Source organism: Oncorhynchus nerka, linkage group LG20, assembly GCF_034236695.1.
Source record: "Oncorhynchus nerka isolate Pitt River linkage group LG20, Oner_Uvic_2.0, whole genome shotgun sequence".
Taxonomy (NCBI): domain Eukaryota; kingdom Metazoa; phylum Chordata; class Actinopteri; order Salmoniformes; family Salmonidae; genus Oncorhynchus; species Oncorhynchus nerka.
In genome coordinates, this window is record NC_088415.1 from 74588298 (window position 1) to 74605556 (window position 17259).

Consider the following 17259-nt stretch of genomic DNA (forward strand, 5'->3'; position numbering starts at 1 on the left):
TGAAGTTGGTGAGGGAGATAAAAGTCTCCAACTTCAGCGATTTTTGCAGTTCGTTCCAGTCACAGGCAGCAGAGTACTGGAACGAAAGGCGGCCAAATGAGGTGTTGGCTTTAGGGATGATCAGTGAGATACACCTGCTGGAGCGTGTGCTACGGATGGGTGTTGCCATCGTGACCAGTGAACTGAGATAAGGCGGAGCTTTACCTAGCATGGACTTGTAGATGACCTGGAGCCAGTGGGTCTGGCGACGAATATGTAGCGAGGGCCAGCCGACTAGAGCATACAAGTCGCAGTGGTGGGTGGTATAAGGTGCTTTGGTGACAAAACGGATGGCACTATGATAGACTGCATCCAGTTTGCTGAGTAGAGTGTTGGAAGCCATTTTGTAGATGACATCGCCGAAATCGAGGATCGGTAGGATAGTCAGTTTTACTAGGGTAAGCTTGGCGGCGTGAGTGAAGGAGGCTTTGTTGCGGAATAGAAAGCCGACTCTTGATTTGATTTTCGATTGGAGATGTTTGATGTGAGTCTGGAAGGAGAGTTTGCAGTCTAGCCAGACACCTAGGTACTTATAGATGTCCACATATTCAAGGTCGGAACCATCCAGGGTGGTGATGCTAGTCGGGCATGCGGGTGCAGGCAGCGATCGGTTGAAAAGCATGCATTTGGTTTTACTCGCGTTTAAGAGCAGTTGGAGGCCACGGAAGGAGTGCTGTATGGCATTGAAGCTCGTTTGGAGGTTAGATAGCACAGTGTCCAATGACGGGCCGAAAGTATATAGAATGGTGTCGTCTGCGTAGAGGTGGATCAGGGAATCGCCCGCAGCAAGAGCAACATCATTGATATATACAGAGAAAAGAGTCGGCCCGAGAATTGAACCCTGTGGCACCCCCATAGAGACTGCCAGAGGACCGGACAGCATGCCCTCCGATTTGACACACTGAACTCTGTCTGCAAAGTAATTGGTGAACCAGGCAAGGCAGTCATCCGAGAAACCGAGGCTATTGAGTCTGCCGATAAGAATATGGTGATTGACAGAGTCGAAAGCCTTGGCGAGGTCGATGAAGACGGCTGCACAGTACTGTCTTTTATCGATGGCGGTTATGATATCGTTTAGTACCTTGAGCGTGGCTGAGGTGCACCCGTGACCGGCTCGGAAACCAGATTGCACAGCGGAGAAGGTACGGTGGGATTCGAGATGGTCAGTGACCTGTTTGTTGACTTGGCTTTCGAAGACCTTAGATAGGCAGGGCAGGATGGATATAGGTCTATAGCAGTTTGGGTCCAGGGTGTCTCCGCCTTTGAAGAGGGGGATGACTGCGGCAGCTTTCAATCCTTGGGGATCTCAGACGATATGAAAGAGAGGTTGAACAGGCTGGTAATAGGGGTTGCGACAATGGCGGCAGATAGTTTCAGAAATAGAGGGTCCAGATTGTCAAGCCCAGCTGATTTGTACGGGTCTAGGTTTTGCAGCTCTTTCAGAACGTCTGCTATCTGGATTTGGGTAAAGGAGAACCTGGAGAGGCTTGGGCGAGGAGCTGCGGGGGGCGGAGCTGTTGGCCGAGGTTGGAGTAGCCAGGCGGAAGGCATGGCCAGCCGTTGAGAAGTGCTTATTGAAGCTTTCGATAATCGTGGATTTATCGGTGGAGACCGTGTTACCTAGCCTCAGTGCAGTGGGCAGCTGGGAGGAGGTGCTCTTGTTCTCCATGGACTTCACAGTGTCCCAGAACTTTTTGGAGTTGGAGCTACAGGATGCAAACTTCTGCCTGAAGAAGCTGGCCTTAGCTTTCCTGACTGACTGCGTGTATTGGTTCCTGACTTCCCTGAACAGTTGCATATCACGGGGCTATTCGATGCTATTGCAGTCCGCCACAGGATGTTTTTGTGCTGGTCGAGGGCAGTCAGGTCTGGAGTGAACCAAGGGCTGTATCTGTTCTTGGTTCTGCATTTTTTGAACGGAGCATGCTTATCTAAAATGGTGAGGAAGTTACTTTTAAAGAATGACCAGGCATCCTCAACTGACGGGATGAGGTCAATGTCCTTCCAGGATACCCGGGCCAGGTCGATTAGAAAGGCCTGCTCACAGAAGTCTTTTAGGGAGCGTTTGACAGTGATGAGGGGTGGTCGTTTGACTGCGGCTCCGTGGCGGATACAGGCAATGAGGCAGTGATCGCTGAGATCCTGGTTGAAGACAGCGGAGGTGTATTTGGAGGGCCAGTTGGTCAGGATGACGTCTATGAGGGTGCCCTTGTTTACAGAGTTAGGGTTGTACCTGGTGGGTTCCTTGATGATTTGAGTGAGATTGAGGGCATCTAGCTTACATTGTAGGACTGCCGGGGTGTTAAGCATATCCCAGTTTAGGTCACCTAACAGAACAAACTCTGAAGCTAGATGGGGGGCGATCAATTCACAAATGGTGTCCAGGGCACAGCTGGGAGCTGAGGGTGGCCGGTAGCAGGCGGCAACAGTGAGAGACTTATTTCTGGAGAGGGTAATTTTCAAAATTAGTAGTTCGAACTGTTTGGGTATGGACCTGGAAAGTATGACATTACTTTGCAGGCTATAAGTTCATTACAGTTACCAGCCTCAGGAATTGCTTAATGGATGAATTGCTGAAAAGACACCACTACTAAAGGACACCAATATGAAGAAGAGGACACTCTTGGCATTCTCTCAACCAGTTTCACCTGGAATGCTTTTCCAACCGTCTTGAAGGAGTTCTCACATATGCTGAGCACTTGTTGGCTGCTTTTCCTTCACTCTGCGGTCCAACTCATCCGAAACCATCTCAATTTGGTTGAGGTTGGGGGATTGTGGAGGCCAGGTCATCTGATGCAGCACTCCATCTCTCTCCTTATTGGTCAAATAGCCCTTACACAGCCTGGAGGTGTGTTGGGTCATTGTCCTGTTGAAAAACAAATTATTGTCCCACTAAGCGCAAACCAGATGGGATGGCGTATCGCTGCAGAATGCTGTGGTAGCCATGCTGGTTAAGTGTGCCTTGAATTCTAAATCAATCATAGACAATGTCACCAGCAAAGCACCATCACACCTCCTCCTCCATACTTCACAGTGGGAAATACACATGCAGAGAGATCATCCGTTCACCCACACCGCGTCTCACAAAGACATGGTGGTTGGTGCCAAAAATCTCAAATTTGGACTCCAGACCAAAGGACACCTTTCCACCGGTCTAATGTCCATTGCTTGTGTTTCTTGGCCCAAGCAAGTCTCTTCTTCATATTGGTGTCCTTTAGTAGTGGTGTCTTTTCAGCAATTCATCCATTAAGCAATTGCTGAGGCTGGTAACTGTAATGAACTTATCCTCTGCAGCAGAGGTGACTCTGGGTTTTCCATTCCTGTGGTGGTCCTCATGAGAGCCAGTTTCATCATAGCGCTTGATGGTTTTTGCGACTGCACTTGAAGAAACTTTCAAAGTTCCTGACATTTTCCTAATTGACTGACCTTCATGTCTTAAAGTAATGATGGACTGTCATTTCTCTCTGCTGATTTGAGCTGTTCTTGCCATAATATGGACTTGGTCTTTTACCAAATAGGTCTATGTATATGCCCCCTACCTTGTCACAACACAACTGATTGGCTCAAATGCATTAAGAAGGAAAGAAATTCCACAAATTAACTTTTAAGGTACAATTTAAATGTATTCCAGGTGGCTACCTCATGAAGCTGGTTGAGAGAATGCCAAGAGTGTGCAAAACTGTCATCAAGGCAAAGGGTGGCTATTTGAAGAATCTAAAATATAACACTTTTTTGGTTCCATGTGTGTCATTTCATAGTTTTAATGTCTTCACTATTATTCTACAATGTAGAAAATGGTAACAATTAAAGAAAAACGCCTGAATGAGTAGGTGTTCTAAAAGGTTTGACCAGTAGTGTACTATTTCATTTGGCAGCTGTTCAGCTAAACCACCATGGAGTATGTATGAGAAACAAATACCACTACAGTCATGCAACCACCAAATTAAACCCACGTATGATTACAATTATTATCAATTGAAATTAAACCAAAGCTGTGACAGGAAGCCACACAGCGAGGTGACCAGGCAGCATTATATTACAGTATACCTGAGCTGGGAAACTGGAAGGCACGGTGTTGCTGCATTTGTGGATTCACTACGGCTCCAAACTGGCCACCTACGTTTCCCATCATCCCTTGCTGGTTAGCTAGACTCATCTGGGAGGAGCCATGCGAGATTGGGGAGGAGTGGAGAGGGGAGAGGAGCTGCTGAGCCCCAGGGAGACCAGGGGACAGCGGGGGGAAGGGGCTGGTGGAGGGTGGCGGAGACGTAAGACCAGTACCGTAGCTGGCCGGGTAGGGGAACTGCTGGGGGTTTGCCTGGGGGATCCGAGGGTTGGTGCCCATGGAACCGGGGGGCATGCCAGGGGACTGTGAGGGCTCCACTGCCCCAGCCGCTGAAGCCATGTTGGGGGGTGCGATGAGGCCTTGGGCCCGCATCAGCATGGCTCTCTGGTGGACATGCTGCTGGCGCTGGCGCAGGATGTTACTCAGGTACTCCCTCTGTCTCTGGGCCAACATCTGAGCATTCAGGGTTCCCTAGGAGGACAGACAAGACACATTTAGACTTTAGGCATTAGGGTGCAGCCCAAATGGAACCCTATTCCCTACAAAGTGCATTACTTTTGAACAGAGCCCTATAGGTCCTGGTCAAAAGTAGTACACTATATAGGGAATAGGGTGCTGCCAAAAGAAGTACACTATATTTGAATTTTATTTATAGGGAATAGGGTGCCATTAAGGATGCAAACTCACACACGCATGGAGCTGTAATAATAATGATCTGCTACAGTATTCTGACTAACCTGGTTGGGTACACTGGGTCTGAGAGGTAGGTTCATGTTGGACACACCCATCGGATTCATCATTGGCTGACGATTCTGCTGAGGAAATAAACAAATATACATTTTTTTGTTGTTGAATTTAATCGACTTAAACGTGTTAATTACATAGCCCTTGACATTCTATTAGACCCATTACTTGGTGAAGTCCAAAGACATTTATGATACTGCACTTTATTAATAATGTAATAAAATCCCGCTACGACCTCTGACGAGCGATCAAATAGGCAGTGTCAATACAGGACTAAGATGGATCCTACTATGCCAGCTCTGATGCGCGTCAGATGTGGCAGGGCTTGCAAACTATCACAAATTACAAAGGGAAACCCAGCCACGAGGTGCCCAGTGACGCGAGCCTACCAGATGAGTTAAATGCCTTCTATGCTCGCTTTGAGGCAAGCAACACTGAACCATGCATGAGAGCAATAGCTGTTCCGGACGACTGTGTGATCTCGCTCTCTGTAGCCAATGTATTGGTATTTTCTATTTTATTAGGATCCCCATTAGCTGTTGCAAAAGCAGCAGCTACTCCTCCTGGGGTCCACACAATACAGAACATCATTAGTCAAGGACAGACCTACATACATTTAAAAAAGGCACACGTAGCCTACATATCAATGCATACACAAACTCTAAGTCAAATGTGAGTGAGCCCTTTAAACAGGTTAAAGGAAAAATCCACCCTAAAACACTAATTCCTTTCATTTACAGTGTTAAATAAAACTAATATGTGAGAATATCTTTTGCGAACAAATGTTTCATTTTGGCGTTAGAAGGTTGGTGGGAACCTGGAAAATAGTTGTGGAAATGTGTTGCAGCTCAAGTCAAAAATATACAAAATACACAATGCAATGCATCTATGGGCTAACTCCATCTATGGGCTAACTAGGCAGGTAGAAAGCAAACATAGCTACACACAGTAATACCAAAGACAATATCAGCATGTAACATAGCTAGGTATCTGTAAAATCACCTAAACAAAATGCACTATCAATTTAGGAGTCTACAATCTCGCCATGTTCAACCTAACGCTCAACCTATCATTCGAAACGACAGATATACTTATGGGGATGGGAAATGTTGCCCATGCTACGTCAATGGGCCACACGGTGCATTCTGGGCGATTCTGGGACAAGGAGCTTTGAAATCGTGAAATCACGTACTTTAGAGGAAAATAAGCACATTTCTCGACATACACACTGACTTTGAGAAGGGGTTGCATGATGATTAGCTTAACAACTGCGTGAAGCAGCATTACAAAGTGGACACGATTGGTCGACAGTCTGCTGGGTGGGACGGTATACGTTCCTTCATTCATTCATTGGACTCCTATCTACTTTCTATAATATCTCTGGCAATGACACCATGCAATGCACCCTGGACTAAAGTAGCAGACAAATGGGAATAATGTGCTAGACCCTCCATTAAATTACACATTTCTCGAGGTAGGAATATCGTTAAAATATGATCAATAGCTCATTCGAGAGAAGACAAGCTCCCGAGTTATGACATCAGTCAGTATTAAAATCTATGATGGACGTTTTTGCGATCTAAAAGTCGTATTCCTATTAACTTCCAGTATGGTGAGAGCGACTATCACGGTGCTGCGTCATACCGGACGGATTTCTCCCTGCTTGAAGGCCAATAACTCAGATACACATGAAAACATGCAATTATCAAAAACGATATAACATTCAAATTGGGTGAACCTTTCCTTTAACATTCACAAGGCCTCGGGCCAGATGGATAACCAGGAGGAATACTCATAGCATTCACTGACCAGCTGGCATTCACTGATCAGTGTCTTCACTGACATGTTCAACCTCTCCCTGACCCCATCTGTAATACCTACATGTTCAACCTCTCCCTGACCCCATCTGTAATACCTACATGTTCAACCTCTCCCTGACCCAGTCTGTAATACCTACATGTTCAACCTCTCCCTGACCCCGTCTGTAATACCTACATGTTCAACCTCTCCCTGACCCAGTCTGTAATACCTACATGTTCAACCTTTCCCTGACCCCATCTGTAATACCTACATGTTCAACCTCTCCCTGACCCAGTCTGTAATACCTACATGTTCAACCTTTCCCTGACCCCATCTGTAATACCTACATGTTTCAAGCAGACCACCATAATCCCTGTGGCAAAGAATGCCAAGGTAACCTGTCTAAATGACTACTGCCCTGTAGCACTCACATCTGTAGCTATGAAATGCTTGGATGGTCATGGCTCACATCCACACCATCATTACTAAGGAATTAACTTAAATGGCCCACACACCAACAAAGCCTCATCCCCCTCAGGAGGCTGAAGATTTGGCATGGGCGCTCAGAGCTTAAAAAATCTGAGATCATCTTGACTGGCTGTGTCACAGCTTGGTATGGCAACTGCTTGACATCCAACCGCAAAGAGCTACAGAAGGGAAGTGGGTAAGGCCTAATAAATCACTGGGTCCAAGCTCCCTGCCGCCCAGGACCTCTACACCAGGCAGTGTCAGAGGGCCCTAAAAATGGTCAAAGACTCTCTGCTACTGCAAAACAAGCGGTACCGATGCGCCATGTCTGGAACCAACAGAACTCTGAACATCTTTAACCCCCAAGCCATAAGACTGCTAAATAGTTCACCAAATAGCTACCTGTACTATCTGTATTGACCCCCCTTTGCACAAACTCTTGACTCATCACATATACTGCTGCTACTCCTTTTTATCCATGCCGTTGCCTAGTTAATTTACCCCTACCCATATTAACATTTAGTATCTACCTCAATTACCTCATACCGCCACACATTGACTCAATACACTGTGTATATAGTCAAGTTTTTGTTCCTCATTGCGTATTTATTCCTTGTGTTATTATCTTTCTATAAATTATTTCTCTGCATTGTTGGGAAGGGCCCCTAAGTAAGCATTTCACTGTTAATCTACACCTGTTGTTTACAAAGCATGTGACAAATCTATCAAATTATCAAATGAACCTACCAGGTACAATCCCAAATCCGTAAACACGGGCACCCTCATAGATATCATCCTAACCAACCTGCCCTCCAAATACACCTCTATGGTCTTCAACGAGGATCTCAGCGATCACTGCCTCATTGCCTGCATCCGTAATGGGTCTGCGGTTAAACGACCACCCCTCATCAATGTCAAACGCTCCCTAAACACTTCAGCAAGCAGGCCTTTCTAATCAACCTAGCCCGGGTATTCCGTCAGTAGATGATGCCTGGTTATTCTTTAAAAGTGCTTTCCTCACCATCTTAAATAAGCATGCCCCGTTCAAAAAATGTAGAACCAGGAACAGATATAGCCCTTGGTTCCCTCCAGTCCTGACTACCCTTGATCAGCACAAAAACATCCTGTGGCGTACTGCATTAGCATCGAATAGCCCCCGCGATATGCAACTTTTCATGGAAGTCAGGAACCAATATACTCAGTTAGGAAAGCGAAGGCAAGCTTTTTCAAACAGAAATTTGCACCCTGTACCACAAACTCCATAAAGTTCTGGTGTGGGACACTGTAAAGTCCATGGAGAATAAGAGCACCTCCTCCCAGCTGCCCACTGCACTGAGGCTAGGAAACACTGTCACCACTGATAAATCCACGATAATTGAGAATTTCAATAAGCTTTTATCTACGGCTGGCCATGCTTTCCACCTGGCTACCCCTTCCCCGGCCAACAGCCCTGCGCCCCCCTCAGCAACTTTCCCAAGCCTTCCCCATTTCCCCTTCACCCAAATCCAGATAGCTGATGTTCTGAAAGAGCGGCAAAATCTGGATCCCTACAAATCAGCCGGGCTAGACAATCTGGACCCTCTCTTTCTAAAATTATCCGCCGCAATTGTTGCAACCCTCTTCAAAGGGAAGACACTCTTGACCCAAAATGTTAGACACACACACACACACACACACACACAATATACACATATCCTACCCTGCCTTTCTAAGGCCTTTCAATGCCAACAGATCACTGACCATTACGAATCTCATCGTACCTTCTCCGCTATGCAATCTGGTTTCAGAGCTGGTCATGGGTGCACCTCAGCCACGCTCAAGGTCCTAAACAATATCATAACCGGCATCGATAAGAGACAATGTGCAGTTGTATTCATCGACCTGGCCAAGGCTTTCAACTCTGTCAATCACCACATTCTTATCCGCAGACTCAATAGCCTTGGCTTCTCAAATGACTGTCTCGCCTGGTTCACCAACTACTTCTCAGACAGAGTTCAGTGTGTCAAATCAGAGGGCCTGTTTTCCGGACCTCTGGCAGTCTCTATGGGGGTGCCACAGGGTTCAATTCCCGGGACAACTATTTTCTCTGTATACATCAATGATGTCGCTCTTGCTGCTGGTGATTCTCTGATCCACCTCTACGGAGATGACACCATTCTGTATACTTCTGGCCCTTCTTTGGACACTGTTAACAAACCTTCAGACAAGCTTCAATGCCATACAACTCTCCTTCTGTGGCCTCCAACTGCTCTTAAATGCAAGTAAAACTAAACGCATGCTCTTCAACTGATCGCTGCCCGCACCTTTCCGCCTGTCCAGCATCAGTACTCTGGACGGTTCGGACTTAGAATATGTGGCCAACTACAAATACCTAGGTGTCTGGTTAGATTATGAACTCTTTCCTCTCACATTAAGCATCCCCAATCCAAAATTAAATCTAGAATCAGCTTCCTATTTCACAACAAAGCATCCTTCACTCATGCTGCCAAACATACCCTCGTAAAACTGACTATCCTACCGATCGTTGACTTCGGTGATGTCATTTACAAAATAGCCTCCAACACTCTACTTAGCAAATTGGATGCAGTCTATCACAGTGCCATCCGTTTTGTCGCCAAAGCCCCATATACTACCCACCACTGCGACCTGTATGCTCTCGTCGGCTGGCCCTCGCTTCATATTTGTCGCCAAACCTACTGGCTCCAGGTCATCTATAAAATCTTTGCTAGGTAAAGCCCTGCCTTATCTCAGCTCACTGGTCACCATAGCAGCACCCACCCGAAGCACGCGCTCCAGCAGGTATATTTCACTGGTCACCCCCAAAGCCAATTCCTCCTTTGGCCGCCTTTCCTTCCAGTTCTATGCTGCCAATGACTGGAACGAATTGCAAAAATCAATGAAGCTGGAGACTCATATCTCCCTCTCCAAGTTCCAGCTGTCAGAGCAGCTCACAGATCACTGCACATAGCCCATCTGTAAATAGCCCATCCAAATACCTCATCCCCATACTGTCATTTATTCTTCGCTCCTTTGCACCCCAATATCTCTACTTGCAAATTCATCTTCTGCACATCTATCACTCCAGTGTTTAATTGCTAAATTGTAATTATTTTGCCACTATGGCCTATTTATTGCCTTACCTCCCTTATCTTACCTCATTTGCACACACTGTATATAGACTTTTCTATTGTGTTATTGAATGTATGTTTATTTATTCCATGTGTAACTCTGTTGTTTGTGTCACACTGCTTTGCTTTATCTTGGTCAGGTCGCAGTTGTAAAGGAGAACTTGTTCTCAACTGGCCTACCTGGTTAAATAGAGGTAAAATAAATAAAATTAAAATAACATTTGATTTGAGCCATTGCTATAAAATAGTTTAGCCATTTCTCAAACTCTCCAGCAGGTGGCAGTAGAATCCTCAGAGTTTACTGCAGAAACTAAGTAGACAATTAACAGTTAATTTCAGATGTCCAGTTCAGTTTGCAATGTTCTTAAATGTCCAGTCCCTTTATGATTTTGACATGGGAGAGGGGCAAAGTTGTTCAATTATCGATGTCAATATTGCAAACTACTCATTCCAAATACCATTTCAAGCTTTAGCTTATCAATTGTCCTTTTCAGGTCAGGACTATATTCCCTATGATTTACATTGAGGGCTCTAAGGGTGGTGTGTCTGCTTTTGAAAGAGGCAAGTTTGTATATTGTGCCTTAGGTCTAATTTGTAAACTTTGTAAAGCATTTATCATTTCAAACATAATTTCAAGCTTTTTAAATGTTTTTTTTGCAGATGAAGAAATTCATTAGGATAGGGCCTATATTATTAACAGTGAGGGCTCCAGGGATGGTGTGTTGCCCTACCAGCTGTCCCTGTAGTCGATGCTGCAGCTGCAGCCTCAGGTTGTTGGGCTGGGCAGGCACCGGGCCTCCTGGTCGGGCAGGGAGTCGGAGCATGGGGTACCCCATCCGCTGGCCCATCTGACCGGGCATACCATGGAAGCCAGGGTCCTGCTGGCTCATGTAGTTGCCCTGTGCCATGCTACCAGCATGGGGGTACTGGCTATACATGGGTGGCTTCCTCATGGGTGACTCCTGATTGGCATACTGCTCCTGCGCCACTGGCTGGCCCTACAGAGATCAAACCAAGTAAGAAATTACAGGACATTAAAAAAAAGCTACTGTAGGTCAGTGTTCATTTGGCTGTCTTCCTTCCGTTAATAAGCAATGGCTTGCTAACTAGTCAGTTAATTTAATTTGAGATTTTGTAGTTTCTACACCAACTTCCTTAATATCTCAATCCATTAAAATGACAGAACCCACAGCAACATACAAATTCCCTGCAACATACAGTACAGCAGTCAGTGAATTACAGTACTAGAGTAAGGCCTCAAGGGAAAATGAGTCCAGCTGCCTGCAAAAGGCTTGTTGGCCTAGGCCATAGAGTTGGATAGAGGGCACACTTGGCCCAAAGCCTGTGTTAGCATGGACCGTGCCATTGAGGGCGTACACCATTTTGAAGTTGCCATTGCAAAGATAGGAGATAAGCTTTCTAGTACAGGGTTTCCCAAACTCAGTCCTGATCCTGCGCCAGTAAACATTTTGGTTTATTCCCTACCACTACACAGCCTATTCAAATAATCAAAACTTGAATCACCTGTGTAGTGCTAGGGGGGAAAAATAAACGTGCCCCCAGAGGGGCTTCAGAACCAAGTTTGGGAAACCCTGCTCAAGTACATATCTGTGGACTGCGCATATTATTGTGGCTAATAGAGATTACCTGACTAATCAGAGTGGGGATTCCCAGAGCGCGGTCAATCTCCTCCAGGCCGTCAAAGTCTTTCAGCACTGAATAGAGCTGGCTGAGCAGGGCATCCCCGTCCGAAGGCCCCTCCCCAGGCCGCAAGGGAGAACACAGCACCTCATCCTGGGAGTTACCGTAAGCCTGTCTGTGGGGAACACAACGTTTCATTACATTAAGGTCATTTAACAGACGCTCCGATCCAGACAAGGTTCAGTAGGAAAATACAATCACATATCACAGTTATTGCAAATTACCTCACGAGGTAGCCCCTATCAGCAGAATTGGTGCGAGAAAAAGTGTGGGTGTTAAATGCAAGAACACAAGGTCTGAGGTTAGAGGTCAAAGATCAGACTGGAAAGGGCCGTTTGGCCAAGGAGATCACCACGTTGAATCATCTGCTTCTCATCATACACACACCATGTGCATACCTTACCACTGTCATTTTCACTCACTCAACAGCCCCTGACTGAAGTTGTTGGAGCATCGATACTGATAGGATTGAAGGGGAGTGCTGCTCTCGGATCAGCTTTATACATAAAAATATTTCCTTAACATTACAATTATTTCACAATACGGACGACGGATCAGCACCTAGGTGTTTTTTTTCTAATGTTTACCCAATAAAAATGCATAAAATCACAGATTTGGCACATCATTGCGCATGTTAAGCTACACATCTTGAAATATGTTGAGACACATTACAGACAGTAGCCCACAAGTAGCAAAATATAATGCAACCGATTGAACATGAAATGTATTTCAATACGACTGAAAATAGGCCTCTTACTGTTTATATTTTAATGCAGTCATCTCAGTTTTCATTTAAAGCATATTTTTATACAGTATGTTGTTCGTTTGTATCAATTGCAAAGACATTGGCATCTTTGTATTTGTAGTCAACTTTGTTCTAAAGTTATCGGTGGTCACAGAGATGGATAAAGCATGTGATTTGGTGTTTAGCAGAGATCTGTGTATAAAGTGATGTGGGAGGTTAAAAAAAAGCACCCATTGATGCACTTCTACGAGTGGTCTGAGGCAGACGTTAGATTACAAGCTTTTGAGTGCAACATTAATAACAATGGTTTTGGTAAACAGCTCGGAGATTTAACGATGCTCCTACTAAGATTCTAACGATGAACTTTTAGTAACCTGGGCCCAGAGTAGGTTCAGACTGAGTTAGTTTCGTCCCAAATGGTACCCGATATAGTGCACTACTTTTCAAAAGAGTGTGTCAGACAGCAGAGAGGTGTATTGTACGGTCACTGAGAGAAGGAGTCTGTACGGTGTGTAGCTAGTTACCGGTTCTGGTTCCCATAAGGCCTGTGATCCACCGACATCATGCGGTCAGGCCACGGGGCTGTCTGATTGGGCAGTGCCTGCTGTCCTGGGTAGGGAGGACCAGCCATCTCCATATTGGATTGCACTGTACAACAGACATTATGAAAAGACTCAGAATAACTTCAATTATGGGCTTCATATGGCTCTAGATGGATACAGAGACAATAGAGACGTTTGTGTGTTTGGAGAAACGGCGGCAAGTTGTGAATGTGTGCGTGGAAAAACAAGGGCAAGGTGTGCGTGGAAAAACGGGCAAAGTGTGTGTGGCGAAAGGTGGGCAGCACCAGCACCTACCGTTTCCCATCATCTGCATTGGGACCATCTGTCTGGGTCCAGGCTGCTGGTTGCTGGGCCTCATGGGGACTCCAGCTGAGATGTTGGGCACCATGCGACCATCAGGCCCCATTCTCTGCTGCAGAGCCTGGCCCATTGGCCCCTGAGGACCCCAACCCTGCTGCATGCTAGCCTGGGGCAAGCCTGGGACAGGGGGAAAGAAGTGATCCTGGCTCAGCTTACAAACACTGAAACTGGACCCTACGGTCCCTGGTCAAAATTAGTGCACTATATAGAGAATAGGGTGCCATTTGGGACTGATCCTATATCTAATAACACAGAGCACATCTCTTAAATTTGCACTAGACATTTTGATGGTAATGCTTAATGAATTTTTAGACGACTCACCTGGGTTGCCCATGTTAGCCTGGTTCTGCAACATTCCGTGGTTTCCCATCATGGCTTGCTGCTGCATGACAGAGTAGGGGCTGCTGTTCCTGGGAGGAGGGAAGGGTCGGGGAGAACCATGGGCAGACATGTTGGACTGATCCAGGGACATACTGCGGACAGGGGGCCGTTGGCCTAGCTGACCCATCCTGGGACCATTGAAGTCTGGGAGCACAAGACAGAAAAAGTTACACAATCATCTTACTAAACGATACTGGCTTGACCAAACAATCTTTTCCCCAAAAGTGGGACAAAGTAGGTTAGAAGTTGCCCCTAACTAACTGCTGACACCAGGTCAGATATTCTTTATGATGAAGGTTATTAAGATTTGGGGAGGGTAAGCTGATCTCAGATCTGTGGTTAAGGGCTACTACCATCTCATGCTACTTGGGTTTCTTCCCAAATGGCACCCTATTCTCTATACAGTGTACTACTTTGACCAGGGCCCATAGGGAAGAGGGTGCCATTTGGGATGCAACCTAGAACAGATAAGAGCAGGGGTGTGGTCAACTCACGTCCTGGGCCCATGCCTGGGAAGGCCTTCTGCTGTGTGTTGGTGCCCGTGGGACTGCTGTTGTTCTCTGTCATCTGCAGGATGTCGTTGATGATGGACTGCTTGTCTACGTTGGTGGGCAGAGACACGGGTCTGGACTGCTGCTGGTGGTGCTGGCCTGAGAAGAGCTGCTGCTGCTGGCGACACTGCAGATCATCCAAGATGTCTTCCAGCTCACTAGACTGCATGCACACACACAGAAAGACGCAGACAAGTCTTATATGCATTAGAGTAGACTTCAGGACCAACATGAGTAGGATAGTAGAATGTGGGAGACAGTGTCCATGAGCATTTAGAACATCTGACTACTATGTACATAAATAATATATAGATATTATGGAACATATTTTCTAGCGCAGGAAAACACAATACTCCACATTCAAATGTTTAAAAAAATGTTGATTGCCTTCCAATCAACAAAACCAGTGCATAGCTAGCCTAGGCTAATTACTGTACCCATCATCACTGAGAATGATCTACATTTTTTATTTAAAATATGATAGCAGAGAGAAAGAGTGAGAGAGAAAGAGGCCTACAGACAGGAATGGAATCTTCCTGCTCAGGCCATTTCATACAGGCAGGCCAATGAATAGAGGGGAGGATATAAATAGCAAGCTGAACTAATGAGGTCATGTATGATGTAAGGCTGCTCTGCCCTCCGATCCGCACGGCTCCCAGCTCTACTCTGCCCTCCTCCCTGTGCACTGCACGTCTGCATGCCAGGGTGACCTGCTGTTGGTTAGTTCCTGTTCCACCTCCTGCCTCCTCTCGGGCAGTGTCCCGATTCTCTAACAATCTCCCAAAGTGTGCATTTACACACTTCCAGTCATGATCTAAATATATTGGATTGGAGTAAACATTGGCTGAAGTGGAGTCTTCACCATTGTTAAAAATGGTGTGTACAAGTGCACCCTTTGGGAAAACTCACATATTGTGACTATGCTAAAAGAGATCTGTGAATGTAGTGTATTTCAGGAGATTTTCAAAAAATATATATGGCATAAAACAATATGTTATCTTACGCTCAATATTCTCATCTGAGATCAATCTCTGTAGCTTCCCAAGAGGAAACGTGTAGCCTAACTTACAACTAAAGGCTGTCGTTTTTTACCTCCCCATCCATCCACCCATCTCTTATCCCTTGAACACAGATTTACTACAACCTCTACCTCCTACTTCAGACTCTCGATCAGTGGTTGTGTCCCTATTCCCTATAGCGCACCACCTTTGACCAGGACCCATAGGGGGAATAGGGTATCATTTGGGACGCAGCCAGTGTATCATGACCATACACATTGTTGCTCTACTGACCTGGTCTGCCATGTTGTATCCCGGGTCGTGCTTCTCAGTCTTCACATTGGCCAGCTTCATCTCTGTCCCGGGCTCCATCTTGATGCCTTTCTCCTGCATGGTGTTGTCATCCTTGTCCAGCAGGTAGCGCAGCAGCGCGTTGTCCTTCTTCTTGGGGCTGATGGACTCCTGCTTGGTGGCCATCTCAGCCATGGTGGCAGCCATACTGTCTGGTCCTCCCTGGTCCTGCTGGCCCTGACCCAGCTCCTTCCCCGTGGCCTCAGCTGTCAGTTTGGCCAGCTCCACCGGGGACGTGCTGTTCTGGAGGAGTCTATGGAGGATCTTGTGTTTCTCCTTCAGCGAGGTGGAGTGGTTGTTCTGGCCACCTGGTCCCATCCCGGGATCCTTACAGTTGGGCTCCCCTCCCCCAGGGGCCCCATGGGGCGAGCAGGGCTCCATGTGCTCTGACTTGTTGGTGAGTAGCTGCAGGAGCTTGGTGTGGCCCTTACTGTTGAGGAGCCTGTTCTGGGCCTCGGTTAGCTCTCCTCCTGATCCTCCAAAAGGCTTGAGGGTGTCATCTTTCGACTTCCTCTGCTCCACGTTCTCCCTCTCCTCCCCGTCTGGCCGGGACTGCTCCCCGTACGCTCCAAACATCTCTATCTCTCTCTCAGACGTGCAGCTGCTGCGGTTGGCCAGCTGGCTGGAGTTGAGGTTGGGGTTACTAGTGCTGCTAGCTCCACCACTACCAGGGGGACTCTGCATCTGCAGCATGCTGCCTGGCTTCCTGTCAGGTGACCCTATGGACTGCCCCTGCTGGGAGACCCCGTGGCATTCGCTGAGGGCCTGAAGGGCGTTGAGGGAGCTGTTACCAGTGTAGACACTGTGGTTGTTCCCCACCCCTGTGCTGTTACACACCCCTAGTGGAGAGTGCAGGCTGCCCGTTGGGGAGAAGGGTCCTGTGGGAAGAACGTGGGGGCAACCCGCCACACTGGGGCTCTGGCGGTGGCGTGGGGACACCATGGTACCACCGCCACTTTGACCCCCCTGAGAGGTCACACTGGGGCTGCCCTGCGACGGGCTGTTCATCCCCATCTTGAGTGCATAGTTGCTGCTACCCCGAGGAGTGGGAGAACGGTTCATAGCCCCCTGGCATCTGTAACGTCCACCCATGGTGGCCATGTTGGTATTGCTGCCAACCATTGTGTCATGTCCCCCCAACCCTGGGGACAGCCCACCCACACTGGGAGGAGTCAGTGAAGACACAGCTTTCATTGGCTGCTTCCCCATCCCCTGTCCCTGGGTAGACATGTCTGGGTTCATGCCACACATCGTCTGCTCCCTGGAAGAGGGCAAAACAAATAGACACACAGCTTTAGGGATGGAGATGGACATAAGCATAGGCTCAATTACAAATGGCACCCCATTACCTATATAGTGAAGTG

General features: G+C 47.0%; 1 protein-coding gene across 7 annotated transcripts in view; it reads right to left on the reverse strand.

The window, feature by feature from the left end:
• Positions 1-17259, reverse strand: part of LOC115103130 (nuclear receptor coactivator 2-like) — a 58195-nt gene that overhangs the window by 7294 nt on the left and 33642 nt on the right. For 4 of the 7 annotated variants that reach the window (XM_029623799.2, XM_029623802.2, XM_029623798.2 and 1 more), the window contains 9 exons: positions 15839-17156; positions 14490-14709; positions 13936-14139; positions 13549-13731; positions 13216-13339; positions 11893-12061; positions 10977-11243; positions 4843-4920; positions 4087-4576 (listed from right to left, as the gene is read on the reverse strand). In XM_029623799.2, the coding sequence (XP_029479659.1) occupies positions 4087-4576; positions 4843-4920; positions 10977-11243; positions 11893-12061; positions 13216-13339; positions 13549-13731; positions 13936-14139; positions 14490-14709; positions 15839-17156 (3053 nt within the window). The remainder of the gene's footprint in view (positions 1-4086; positions 4577-4842; positions 4921-10976; positions 11244-11892; positions 12062-13215; positions 13340-13548; positions 13732-13935; positions 14140-14489; positions 14710-15838; positions 17157-17259) is intronic. The other 3 variants (XM_029623804.2, XM_029623801.2, XM_029623803.2) reach the window with 3 other exon arrangements.